Source organism: Eulemur rufifrons, chromosome 9 (assembly GCF_041146395.1).
Source record: "Eulemur rufifrons isolate Redbay chromosome 9, OSU_ERuf_1, whole genome shotgun sequence".
In the NCBI taxonomy this organism is placed as follows: Eukaryota; Metazoa; Chordata; class Mammalia; order Primates; family Lemuridae; genus Eulemur; species Eulemur rufifrons.
In genome coordinates, this window is record NC_090991.1 from 56,365,613 (window position 1) to 56,378,128 (window position 12,516).

The 12,516-nt window shown below is 53.5% G+C and overlaps 1 protein-coding gene across 10 annotated transcripts in view; it reads right to left on the reverse strand.

Annotated features, from left to right (window-relative positions):
• The window catches only part of B3GNTL1 (UDP-GlcNAc:betaGal beta-1,3-N-acetylglucosaminyltransferase like 1), a 66,372-nt gene that overhangs the window by 18,713 nt on the left and 35,143 nt on the right, over positions 1-12,516 (reverse strand). For 8 of the 10 annotated variants that reach the window (XR_011234921.1, XM_069483073.1, XM_069483072.1 and 5 more), the window contains one exon: positions 2,246-2,341. Coding sequence is in view for 9 of the 10 variants with exons in the window: in XM_069483073.1 (XP_069339174.1) it covers positions 2,246-2,341 (96 nt within the window). In the remaining variant the exon portion in view is untranslated. Of the gene's footprint in view, positions 1-2,245; positions 2,342-4,781; positions 5,475-5,886; positions 5,916-12,516 lie in introns of those variants that run through there. The other 2 variants (XM_069483076.1, XM_069483077.1) reach the window with 2 other exon arrangements.

Consider the following 12,516-nt stretch of genomic DNA (forward strand, 5'->3'; position numbering starts at 1 on the left):
TACTTCAGTGACGCTCTTAACTAAAATTGGGATGATTAAACTCAAAATGGAAACAGAAAAAAAGAGACAAAATTATGTGAGAAATGCAGACTAAACTGCAAGATCCTCAAGGGAAAATAGATTTTAATAAAATTGGATGAAGGACACTGAAGAAAGACAGGAAAGTAACAAAGAAAATGAAAATTATACAAAGAAAGAAGCAAAAGGGTTTGAGAGAAAGTTATGAAATGAAAGACTAAGAAAATCTAACCAATGTGTCACCAGAATCTTTGAAACAGAAACAAAACAACGGAACGGAGCTGATGTTTAAAACCACAAGCCAAGAGAGCTTTTCACAAATGAAAGCAGATCTAGTTCTACACGCTGAAAAGCCCCATCAGATCAACTGTAAGACAAATCCCAGTGAAACTATTAGACTTTAACAGTGAAAAATAATTTTCAGAGGTTTGAGGCAAAAAGGCCACACAAGGTGACACCTGACACAGCGCCAGCGTCCGGCCACGGAGAGGCCACTCTTAAAAATGGCCGGAGACTCGGACACAAAACAGCAGATGGGACAGCCCAACACCACGTGAGAAACTGTCCCGTGTCACCTGTCATTTGGAGACGCGGATTCAAAGTGCAGGGAGAAGTCACGGCTCCAACCAGAAAGGCCAAACGGAAAGGACGACATGGCGGTGTGAGTGACGGGGACCCGCGTACACAGGGGTTTCTCGTGAATCTCACTCAGGGGCCCCGTCCTAGGCATTTATCCAACAGACGTGAAAACATGTCTAAAAAGTGTCTGTTTTCCTGGTGGCAGTTTTCCTGAGTAGCAGGTCCGTCCCGTGACAATGACAAGCCTTCTACAGGCCACACCTGCCCTCATAAACCTGTCTGAACCAAGGAAAAGTCATTTCTGTCACTTTAAGGGCCGGCTGCCCACGGGGACACCTGCCGCCTTGGCCAAGCCCCTCCGTCCCCAGCACAGCGTCACCACCGACCCCGAGTCTCACTCGTCTCTGACACCCCCCCCACGTCTGTGAGTGTAAACCGGATGCATCTTCCCAGCTAAAGTCTGTCCCTTTCGCAAGGGCAGCGCGGCTCCGTGTCCGCAGGGCGGTGGTGGCGTGTCCTGCCCGGGGACCAGAGGGGCACGGTGGGGCCCGGCCGAGGCCCCTCCTGACACCCTCATTCCCCGGGACGCATGGCTGTGGCAGCTGGCCCGGCAGGGCACGAGTCTTGGGCAGACGTGTGGCTCAGGTCCTGGTGCTCGACGGGCCCAGGCTCCAGGTGTGGGGACAGGACGACGCTACAAGTGCCGGAGGGACACGGAGCTGACCAGGGAGCCGCGAGTGGGGCTTGTCTCACTTCGGGGACGTTCTCAGGAGCAGCTGCGGCCCCAGGACAGGCGGAGCAGGATGACTGGGCAGTGGGGCCACCTCCGAGGCCAGGGGGACCATGGGTGGCCTCCTGGCCATCTGATGGGGTGGAGCAGTGTGGAAGCTCCTCTCCTCCTCCTGGAGGGACCAGGGAGAGGCAGCAGGGACCACGTGGTCCCGTCCGCTGGTGAACTGCTGACCCCATTGTCTAGATGAGGAAACTGAGGCTCAAGGCAGGAAAGACGGACTTGGCCCAGATCACAAGGGTGGGGGGTGGAGGCTGGGCCTGAGTCACTGGCCACCCCTCTCCTGGCCTGGGGTCTCCAGACCCCCCAGGAGCCTGTGCCCAGACCACTGCAGCCTCTGTGCGTCCCGACGCCTTCCTGCCATGACCAGCAGGGGCCGAGTGGGGACAGCTCCCTGTGGGTGATGCCCCAGCCCAGGGCCCGGGTCCCACAGGTGGGCAGAGACACAGAGGCCAGGCCAGGCCCTGCGTGGACCAACTGCTGGGGCACAGCCCTGACGGGCAGGACAGGCTCCTGTCCCCCCGCTGACCCCTCCCACATCCTGAGCGTTCACACACACGGCGTCAACCCAGGGGGGGCAACCCGGGGCCCAAAGCCGGGGGGGATTCGCCAGGCAGGTGCAGACCAGGTGCAGGGGCCCGGGGCATCCGCAGCCTTCACACAGAAATCCCCTTTTTCCAGCAAAACGATCGAGAGGCCGTGGGCACAGCAGGAGGCGGCTAGGGAGACCTTCACAGAAGGCAACTTCCTAAACCCGCAGGTGCAAGAGCTGAGAGCAGCCAGGTGTGCAGGGAACCCACACACTGACGACGCTCCCCCACCACGGAGCGAGGACCCGGTTCCCACGCTGGCACTTACCTGACCTCCCTCGTCAAAACGGCCCACGTGGGAAAACCAGGCACGGGAGCAGAACCAGGTGGGCATGATCACCGTCGGGCCGTTCGAGGTGAAAACCTGGAAGCAACAGAGAAGCACAGCTTGTTGCCAACAACCTACCATCTACTTCCCACAGAGTGTCATTCGGAAAGAGACAACGGATCTGCGTGTCCCTTCTCCACAGGGACAGGGTTCAAGGGACTTTGTCCCTGGACCAGTGGTGTCCGGCTCAGGGCTGAGACAGGGCAGCAGCCAAGTGCGCCCCCACCCCACCGGCTGTGTTCCAGTGCCGATGCTGACGCTGACCGGCCACGCCCAGTACGGAGGGAGACCCCTCCGCTTCTGACAGCCAGGAAAGCTCCTGTGCGAACCGACCTTCTCTGGTTAATTCTGCCAATGTTTGAAGAATTAACACCAATGCTTCACAAACTCTTCCAAAAACAGAAGAGGAGTGAACACTTCCTAACTCATTCCCTGAGGCCAGCATTACGCTGATACCTAAGCCAGACAAAAATATCACAAGGAAACTACACACCAATGTCCCCTAAGAATAGAGATGCAAATTCTTCAACAAAAACACGCATAAACTGAGCCTTTCAGACTATGACCAAGTGGATCTGCCTCAGGGTTGTAAGGATGGTTCAACATACGAAAATCAATCAACATAATATACCATATCAAAAACAAAGGACAAAATGTACATGATCATCTCAATAGATGGCAGAAAAAGCACTTGACAAAAGCCAACACTCTTTCGTGATGAAACTATTCAACCTAAGAATGAAAGGGAACGTCCTTTAGCTGATAAAGGGCATTTACAAAAAACCCACAGCCACTGACACACTGAGATGGTGACAGACTGAAAGCGTCCCCCAAGGTCAGGAACAAGACAAGAACATCAGCTCTCACCACTTCTGTTCAACACTGTGCTTGATGTTCTGGCCAGAGCAACTAGGCAAGAAAAAGAAATAAACAGTATACAACTTGAAAAAGAAGAAGTAAAACTATCTCTATTTGGAGATGACATGATCCTGTAAGTAAAAAACCCTAAGGAATACAAGTACACACACACGCGCGCACACACACACACACACACACACACACAATCTGTGCTGATGAGTTCAGCAAAGTTGTAGGATGTAAGGTCCATACATAAAACTCAATTGTATTTCTATACACTAGCAACAAACAATCTAAAAATGAAATTAAGAAACACTTCCATTTACAATAGCATGAAAAATACTTAGGAATAAATTTAACAAAAGAAGTACAAGACTTATACACTAAAAATTATCAAACATCATTGAAAGAATGAAAGACTGAAAATAAATGTCCCATTTGCCCCCAACCAGCGGGGAAAAACGGAGTCCGCGCTGTTATTTGGGAACTATTACAAAGCAAAAATTGAGCTTCCTGTTTTCCACTTTTCCTTGCCGAAACTCCCGAGGTGTTTTCTGGCAAGTTCAGCTGGACATCTGGCGTTTGCGCTGTTTGCTTGACTGTACGAGGAGCCCGAGGAAGCAGCCCCCGTCCCTCCACAGCTCTGGCGGCTCTGGTGTGGCGGCCCCGGTGTGGCGGCCCCTGGCCACATGTGGCCGCTGAGCACGTGAGATGTGGCTGGTCCCAAGACGTGTTGTGAGTTGAAGATACACATGGGATTTGGAAGACTTAGTATGAAAAAAAGGACGTAAAATTTCTCGTTGACGTTCTTCATATCGACCACATGCTACAAGGTCAGGCTCTGCGGCTGCCCGGGACCAGCCAGGCCCACAGCCTCCTCCCATGCTGCCTTCCACAGGGCGCCAAGGCTGGACAACAGAACAAAGGCTGAGAGGAGGCAGGGAGGGAGGCCAGGCTGGCCGAGCTGCCCAGGCCAGACCTGCAGGAGCCCGAGGGCCTGGCCTGTGGCTGGCTGAGCTTCTGGAACCTGACCCCCCACACAGTGCCCCACTGCCAGTTCTTCACGCCATGTTTCTGCTCTGCCTTTTCTATGTTCCGATATGTTCACACACAAACGCTGACCACTGAGTCACAGCTGCCGGCATTCAGCACCGTCACATCCGCCTGGGTTTGTGGCCCAGGAGTGAAAGGAGTGACAGTCTGGACAATGCAGCCCGGGTGCTCAGCAGGCGGCACCACCCAGGTCTGTGTGAGTAAACTCCAGCACGTTCGCAGAGGTGACATCACCTAACCAAATTTCTCAGGACACATCCCTGTCATTAAGTGACACATAAAAAACGTCAGGCCCTGGTTTCCTTCAGCAAGACAGGACCTCCAGGATGCCAGACTCCACCTGCAACGTGGGAGGACACACAGGTAAGAGTGAACTGCAAACACAGGTGAGAGGGAGGACTAAGTGCAGGTGAGAGGACTGAGCGCAGGTGAGAGGGAGGACTGAGCAGATGAGAGGACTGAGCGCAGGTGAGAGGGAGGACTGAGCAGGTGAGAGGGAGGACTGAGCGCAGGTCAGAATGCTCCTGGAGGAGGGAGGACCTCCAGGGAGCACCCATGCACATACTTTCTCATGATTGCTGTTCGTGTCCCGATTGATTCTTTTCTCTCCTTCACTGCCAGGATGTCACTGCCTTTCTGATCTGTCACCCACTGAACACTCAGGTGATCCAGGTTCTTAGGGCTTTGCCGCCATGAAGGAGTTTGCTGGCTGGGCCTCGCTGGACCCCCTGCTGCTTGGGGGCCTGGCCGTTTGCCTCTGGGTCCTCGCCTGTGTTCGCCACTGACAGAAAGCACACTTTGCAAGTAAGTTCCACGGAGCTTTCATAAAAGTTAGAGATCTATCCAAATGCCTTGCGGAGGATATAAAATCCGGCAAAACAAAGTCCACAAGCTGCAGGCCACACCTGTCCAGAATGAAGGCAACCTGAGCTCTCAGGAACATCGCAAGTGTCCGTGGGGCAGAATCAGACCAGACGAATCCTTCACGTGCTCTCAGTGCTTCAGAAAAAGACAAGAGGATCTCAGACTTGAACTCAGTGTTTAATTTAGAAAAGAGAAGCCCTTGAGTTAGACAAACACAACTGAAGTATCTGATGAGATTTATGGCCCTCACTAGCTGTATCCTACCCGGAAGGGACGTGGGTTCTTCTCAGAGAGAAAGAGCCAACTTGACACGACTCATTTCCAGATTCCTGTGGTTTCCTGCCCTTATTTCTAAATTCTGATTTGTTGGAAGACTGTCTTCCCGCAGACAACAAATCTTCCAATACGATATTCTGATACTTTCACAGCCACGTAGCAACAAGAATAAAATCTGATGTGAAATTCAAAACTCACAGCTTCCGGATTTAATAAAGATACAGATATGAATAGAGCTTCCTTTCTCATTGGCACACTTTAGAGACAGTTGGTAAAGCTCCACTTTTCTAACCTGCTAAAAGTTGCTAGTTTACCCGGATCCACACAACATTGTTCTATACACTTCCTTTTAAATGAAGAAACGAAGAGAAACAGTAGAGGTTAATCTGTTTCAAAATATGTAGGGTTTTAATTTTGATTGCTAACTTATTAGAACTAGGTAAAAATCCTTGCACTCTAGAGGACAGACTTTTAATGAAAAGAAATACTGAGATAACGGAATTTGTAAAATTGTAGTCTTTTTACATAACCTAGGTTAGTTCTCACAGTCTCACTGACAGTGACGCTGCTTCCATGCAGAAAGGAACGAAAGGTTTGCAAAGCAGTCCCTGGTGTCTGAGCAGACTGGAGGCCGCGAGTACCTGGCAGGGTGTCGGGGAGACGAGGGGGGGGCGAGAGGAGACAGGCAGAGCCACGGCAGCCACGCACACCCCTCGCACACCCCTCGCTGTCTCCTACGCTGGCCGACAGGCTGCATCTACGCAGTTTTGCTGATCGCAGAGTGGCCAGCTGAGAGGGTCCGGGTGCGCGGTCAAGCCCTCGGATTTCACAGTCCAGCCAGCTCAAGGCCAAAGCCACGGTGCTGTGGCCACTAAGGGACCGTCCAGGAGTTGCTGGCACCCAGCGTGGACAGGAGAGGGAGGCAGAGGCCCAGGCAGGGCCACACACCGGCAGCTTTCTCGCCACATCTGCTGTGACCCGGCCAGTGGCTGAGCCGCCGCTGCTGGCCCTGTTTCACATGATTCCTCTCGGGTGGAGCCAGGGCCACGGGCAGATGCCAGCGCCCCCCAACACACACACACCCCCTGTGGCCCCGCGTGTGGCCCTCACGCTTTGTGACCCACAAGTGCACCGTTCTCTTGCCCCTTGGGCCGCCCTCCTCTGATCTCAGTCCCTTCCAGCTTGTTCTCTGGCGGCAGAATGTTCCACTTGCACTCCTGCTCCTCCTCCTCCTCCTCCTCCTCCTCCTCCTCCTCTTGCTCCTCCTCCTCCTCCTCCTCGCCAGGGCCCAGCACCTGGCAGAGAGAGGCTGCAGCGGTTTGCCAAATGCGGTGCCGATGCTGGCCGGCGCTCCTGGGGCCAGGGTGGGCCGCACTGCTGAGCCCGTGGGAACCCCACAGACCCCCTGTGGGAGGAGGACCCGGCTCGGCTGAGCTGCTGCCCCCAGCAGAGCCCCGAGGCCCTGAGGTGGCTCAGCCCCTGCAGACCAGAGCTGCCCAAAGCAGCCGAGAGCGTGGCCACCATAGCGGAAAAGCAGACTAGGTCCGTGGCCGCCACAGCCGCGCAGAGCTGGGCAGACAGGAACCCCCGAGGGCGCAGGCGGGATGGGAACGGGGAATTTGCACAGTGAGCTCCACCATGACCAACTCTGCTGCTGCCCCCGTGTGGGACCCCCCAGGCTGAACGGCACGTCCACACCCCAGGCAGGGTGTCCCAGCCCCACAGCCGGGGTGTCCCCAGCCCCAGGTCAAGGCTGAGGGTGTGCGGGGCCACCTTCCCCTCCAGTCTGCGCTGGCTTCCCTGTGGCACCTGCAGAAGCAGACACAGAATGTGGCTGGGGCAGGGCTGGGGCAGCAGCGGGAACAAGGCCCCGACCCCACAGTGCAGGAGCCAGGCTCGTGGGAAGGGAGCCGGGCTGCAGCGGGCAGGGCAGGGAGGGAGCCGGGCTGCAGCGGGCAGGGCAGGGAGGGAGCCGGGCTGCAGCGGGCAGGGCAGGGAGGGAGCCGGGCTGCAGCGGGCAGGGCAGGGAGGGAGCCGGGCTGCAGCGGGCAGGGCAGGGAGGGAGCCGGGCCGTGCTGCCAAGAGCACCTTCACCCCCAGAACGAGCGACTGATCACGGTGGGACAGCCTAGCAATGAGCCACAGAAACGTCGACTCGCTGAGAAGGAGCCAGGTTTCCGTGGAGCTGGAGACGCAGGTGCTGAGAACGAGGCCAGGCCTGGCAGCAGGGCCGGAGCTCGCAGGCCCAGGGTGCCGGCGTCCGGCACGAGTGCGGAGCCGTGGCACCACCTCGGTGTGTGTAGTGTCGGCATCGGCGGCTGTGAAGTTGTTCCAGCCTCAGAACTCCTTAAAAAGTAACTTCTTTCCTGCACCAAAGTATAAAGGACGAATTCCGCGAGGTCTGGGCTGCCCCAGGAGGCTCCGGGCGCGCCGTGCGCGTGGCGGGCGGCCGGTGGCACCTCAGTGCCCTCCACACTTTTGGATGAAGTTTTTCAATTAAAAAAAGTTTTGTTTTTTTCCACAGAGCTTCGTGCTTGTGGAACGCCAACTGCACGGGATGGGGGGTCCCACGCCCACCTCGCGGGGTCCCCCAGGCAGCTGCGGGAAAGCTCAAGCTCAAACCCACTGCCGGCACCTGCTGTCCCCCGCGACGGCCACGGGGCTGGATTCTCTCTCCCTCCACAAACAGCCAGAAAACCCGACAAGTACGCAAAGGGCGGCTTTCGAGTCCGGGATGCAGGCAGGACAGTGACCCCACAGGAGGAAGGTCCCTGGGCGCGTCCGGGCCGGGCAGAGCCAGCCTGTCTCCGCTGGGGGAGGGGCGGTGGCGTCTGAGAGGCCACGGCAGTGGGGCCACCCCGGTGTCTGTCCTCCGCGTGGCGCTCACGCTTCCTGCCCAGCACAGTGGAGCAAACACACGAACCTCTGGGTCCCCTGCTGCCCTGTCATCTCTCTCTCTCTCTCTCACTGGGGGTTAGCTGCCCAAATTCCCACTCTGCGTCAGCGGACACGAGCTTCCATTTTTCCGGGTGGTTAAAGGGTCCACTTAGAGCCATTTAAGTACACTGTCATCTGAGCCAGGCGTGGTGGCACCTGCAGACCCATCAGGAGGCCGAAGCAGGCGGGTCGCCCGAACCCAGGAGTGCGAATCCATCCTGGGCAACGTAGCGAAAGCCCCGTCTCTGAGGAACAAATAACAAACAAATGAGTAAACTCACTTGAATCGCAGTTGCCCTTTGCTACACGGAGAGCTGCCAGCTGCTTCCCTCTGCTCCGTAACTGAGTAATTCCGTAATTGTAAAACAGTAAATGTGTTATTTTTGTACGTAAAGTACTGGTTTCATTTCCACAAAACAATCCGGGCCTGGTCTTGCTTCCCCGGGCCCAGGGCTGGGGGCTCCTCCCAGGCTGGACCCCGTTAGCTCCACCTCACGTCTTCCCTCTTCTCAATTCGCTTCCTGGTTTCACGGAGTGTCTTCCAGTAAAGCTCTGAGATAAATATTTTGAATCCGTATATGAAAAAGTTCTTACAGCTTCAAACCTGCTTGACACTTTGGTCAGGCACAGAATTCCAGGCTCCAATTAATTGCTGTGAGAATTCTGAAGCTAGTGTCCCCGTATCTCCCAGACTCCCTGTGCGGGTGAGACGTTCCAGACCATTCCGATTCCTGCCCCTCTGTGCTCCTCTCGGGAACGTGCCTGAGGCTGCTTTTTAAGCCTGGACTTAACCCTGCTAAGGCGCCTCGGCGAGTTGCCTTTGTTCCGGCGCTGGGTTCCACCACGTGGGCCCTTTTAACTGGTCACCCACATTCTTTGGTTCTAGGAAATTTTTCTATTTTACTCTTAGCTAATTTCCTTCCCTCTTCTTGCAAAATCTCATTGTCTGGATGGCGCCGTGTTGAGTCCGCTAGAGCTGGGAGCTGGGTTCTCAGCCTGAAGCCGGGCTAGAGCCGGAGGAGGGAGGAGCCCGGAACGTGGAGGAGGCAAGATGACGACGCGACGTGTCACTCCTGAGTGTCCCAGGGGCGACACCGGGGGACCATCAGGTCAGCAGCCTTCTCAACAATCGGGGTTCAAGAGGACTTAAGGACCCGCATGAGAACGAAGGGGCCTCGTGACCCTGTGTGCAGCTAAAGCAGGGGACAGAGGGAACCCACGTGAGAACTGCTCCTTTTTCCTTCAAACCCCCTTGTAAATGCTGCTGATCGGAGCACATGTTCACGGCAAGAATCAGACGCTGAACCTGTGTCTGCCGGGCTGCAGTCCTCAAACTTGGCCCATAAATACTCTCTACTTACATGGATTTTGCTGCAGTTTCTTTCTTTAGGTCAACACTACTAATAGTCTACTATTGACCGGAAGCTATGCCAGTAACATAAACAGTCTATTCACACATATTTTGTATGTTATATGTATTATATACTGTATTCTTAATAAAGTAAGCTAGAGAAAAGAAAATGTTATTAAGATTGCTTGAGGCCAAGAGTTCCAGACCAGCCTGGGCAACATGGCAAGACCCCATCTCTACAAAAAATAAAAAAGTCAGCCAGGCGTGGTCCCAGCTGTCATTCCAGCTGCTCAGGAGGCTGAGGCTGGAGGATCATTTGAGCCCAGGAGTTCCGGGCTGCAGTGAGCTGTGATCGAGCCTGTGAATGGTCACTGTGCTCCAAGAGGGCAACACGGAGACTCCAGCACTTTTCAACCACTTACTGCTGCAAATCTACATTCTCCTACCTGACCCAAATCAAGACGCCCTTAAGGTCACCGATGACAGATGCCCATCTAGAGGATCAACTGAAACTGCGGACGTCCATGCTGCAACCAAACATTCAAATGCTTTCCAACAAAAAGCAGACACAACAAAGTCATTAAAAGGTTAACTTTAAAATTAACAAATAGTTTTCATTTTTTGTATATAGTATATATATGAAGTATATAGATTTTAAGTATACAGTACTTAGATTTAAGTATATAGTAGATTTTAACAAAATAATGTACATTTTTAAGTATGTCTAATTGAAGTTTCTTGAATGTGGTCTTATTTGATTGCAGCCAAATTAATACATCTTCCCGTGTTTCCTGTTGCCACTCAGAAACCTGACGCTGGGACACACTCCTTTAACGGTGAGGGACGTCCCCTCTTCTTGACTCCCACAGAGGTGACCTTTATGTCTGTGACCTGGGCTGCAGCCCACGACGGGGCTCGCGGCCTCACTGCCAGCAGCTCAACCTCGGTAACTGTCGGCATCTGGGGGCACCTCCTGCCAACCCCCCAATCCTGCCAGCCCCCAATGCTGCCAGCCCCCCAGTGCTGCCAACCCCCAATCCTGCCAGCCCCGCAATCCTGCCAGCCCCCAATCCTGCCAGCCCCCCAATCCTGCCAGCCCCCAATCCTGCCAACCCCCAATCCTGCCAGCCCCCAATCCTGCCAGCCCCCCAATCCTGCCAGCCCCCAATCCTGCCAGCCCCCCAATCCTGCCAGCCCCGCAATCCTGCCAGCCCCCCAATCCTGCCAGCCCCCCAATCCTGCCAGCCCCCCAATCCTGCCAGCCCCCCAATCCTGCCAGCCCCCCAATCCTGCCAACCCCCCAGTCCTGCCCTGCCAGGAAGTGAGGAGATCATTCCAGCAGCAGCTGCAAAACAAATTAGCTTCCCGCTTTGACCACACGTAGCTATAAAAGGCTACTAATGGAATATTCATCCTCTCAAAATGTGGAAAAGTGAATCTAAATGGAAAAAAGGCCTTTTCTTTTTCCCTCTTTTTTGTGTGTGAAACGGCAGGTTATGAATAGAACTTAAAGTGAAGCCAAATTGAAGACAGAAGCAGAATCGATCGATCGGCCCCTGCAGCTACTGCCCGAATTTGGTTCACGGAACAGCTGATGCCCAAATCACAAGCAACAGAGATTTCAGAAGCTAATTGTCATTATGCCAGGATTTCAGTTTTACTGCAGATCAGAATTACACTTTCAAACTTCAGAGTGTGAAAAACAAACCATCTGATTATGCGGCAGGATCACAGGGGGCTGGGCGTGTCGCTGCTCCTGCCACAGCTCCCGCCCGGTGGCTCCCCTGCTCCTGCCCCACTGATGTCCCCCCCCCCCCCCCCGCGGGGCTCATTTCTCCTGCCCACATCCCGAATGCCGGCATCTCAAAAGATCAAAATCCCTGAAGTCTAAAATCTCCAAAATCACAATCCTAAAAGATCAAAATCCCAAAAATATAATTCTGGAGAAAATAATTTAAAAATTCTTTAAAAGACTTGTATTTACATTTATAAAGGGGAGCTTATTGGAGAAACATACAAACACAGGACAGAATACCTCACGGGCCACTTCACACAATAAAATAGGCAACAATGACACACAGGTTTTGCAAGCGTAAGCACTTGGGTACACTAACGAGTCGCGCAGCTACAACAGTTACGCACAGAGGAACCGAGTTCATGCAGAAACAGCTCACATCAACCGCAGTCGTCTGAAATCCGTGACGGACAACCCAGGTCTTTTGACGAGACCCATCAAAAACCGTGATAGGCCAACACGGCACATGCCCTGATCCTAACCCTAACCCAAAGGGCCTGATCTTGAGGAATTTTATCTTTCGTAAATGCAGATGTACAGAAAGGACATCTCTTCATTTACTGAGGAAGTGTCAACGTTTTTACACACATGCACAATGCTTACATACAAAATCATCGTCGTGAAAATGCACTTTCACAGAGTCAAATCTGCAAGAAATGCATACAATGAATTAGAACCCTCTAAAAATCTCCAAACAACGTATACCTCCAGTAAAAAAGCGATGTGAAGATGAAATACACAGCAGGGCAAATGGTAAGAAATAATGCTGACAATTTAAAATAGTGGGAAAAAACTAAAAAAAGAAAAATACCAACAATAGAAAAAGAAAATTCAAAATTTGAAAAAGCACATTACAGGGATAGATTACGGCCAGCTGCACAAGGTCGTCCATAAGAGCTGGCTGACTTTCTCGAGCATCAACTATATTCTGAAGTCCTGCACCACCATGAATACATGCTCTTTTCCTTTTAGGACATGGGTCTCCTCGGAGGACAGGCTCACATTCATTTTCTGTGTGGTGCTGCTCTTTTCAAAACTCGTCTGCGATTCCATATACTCCGACATAAGCATTCCCTA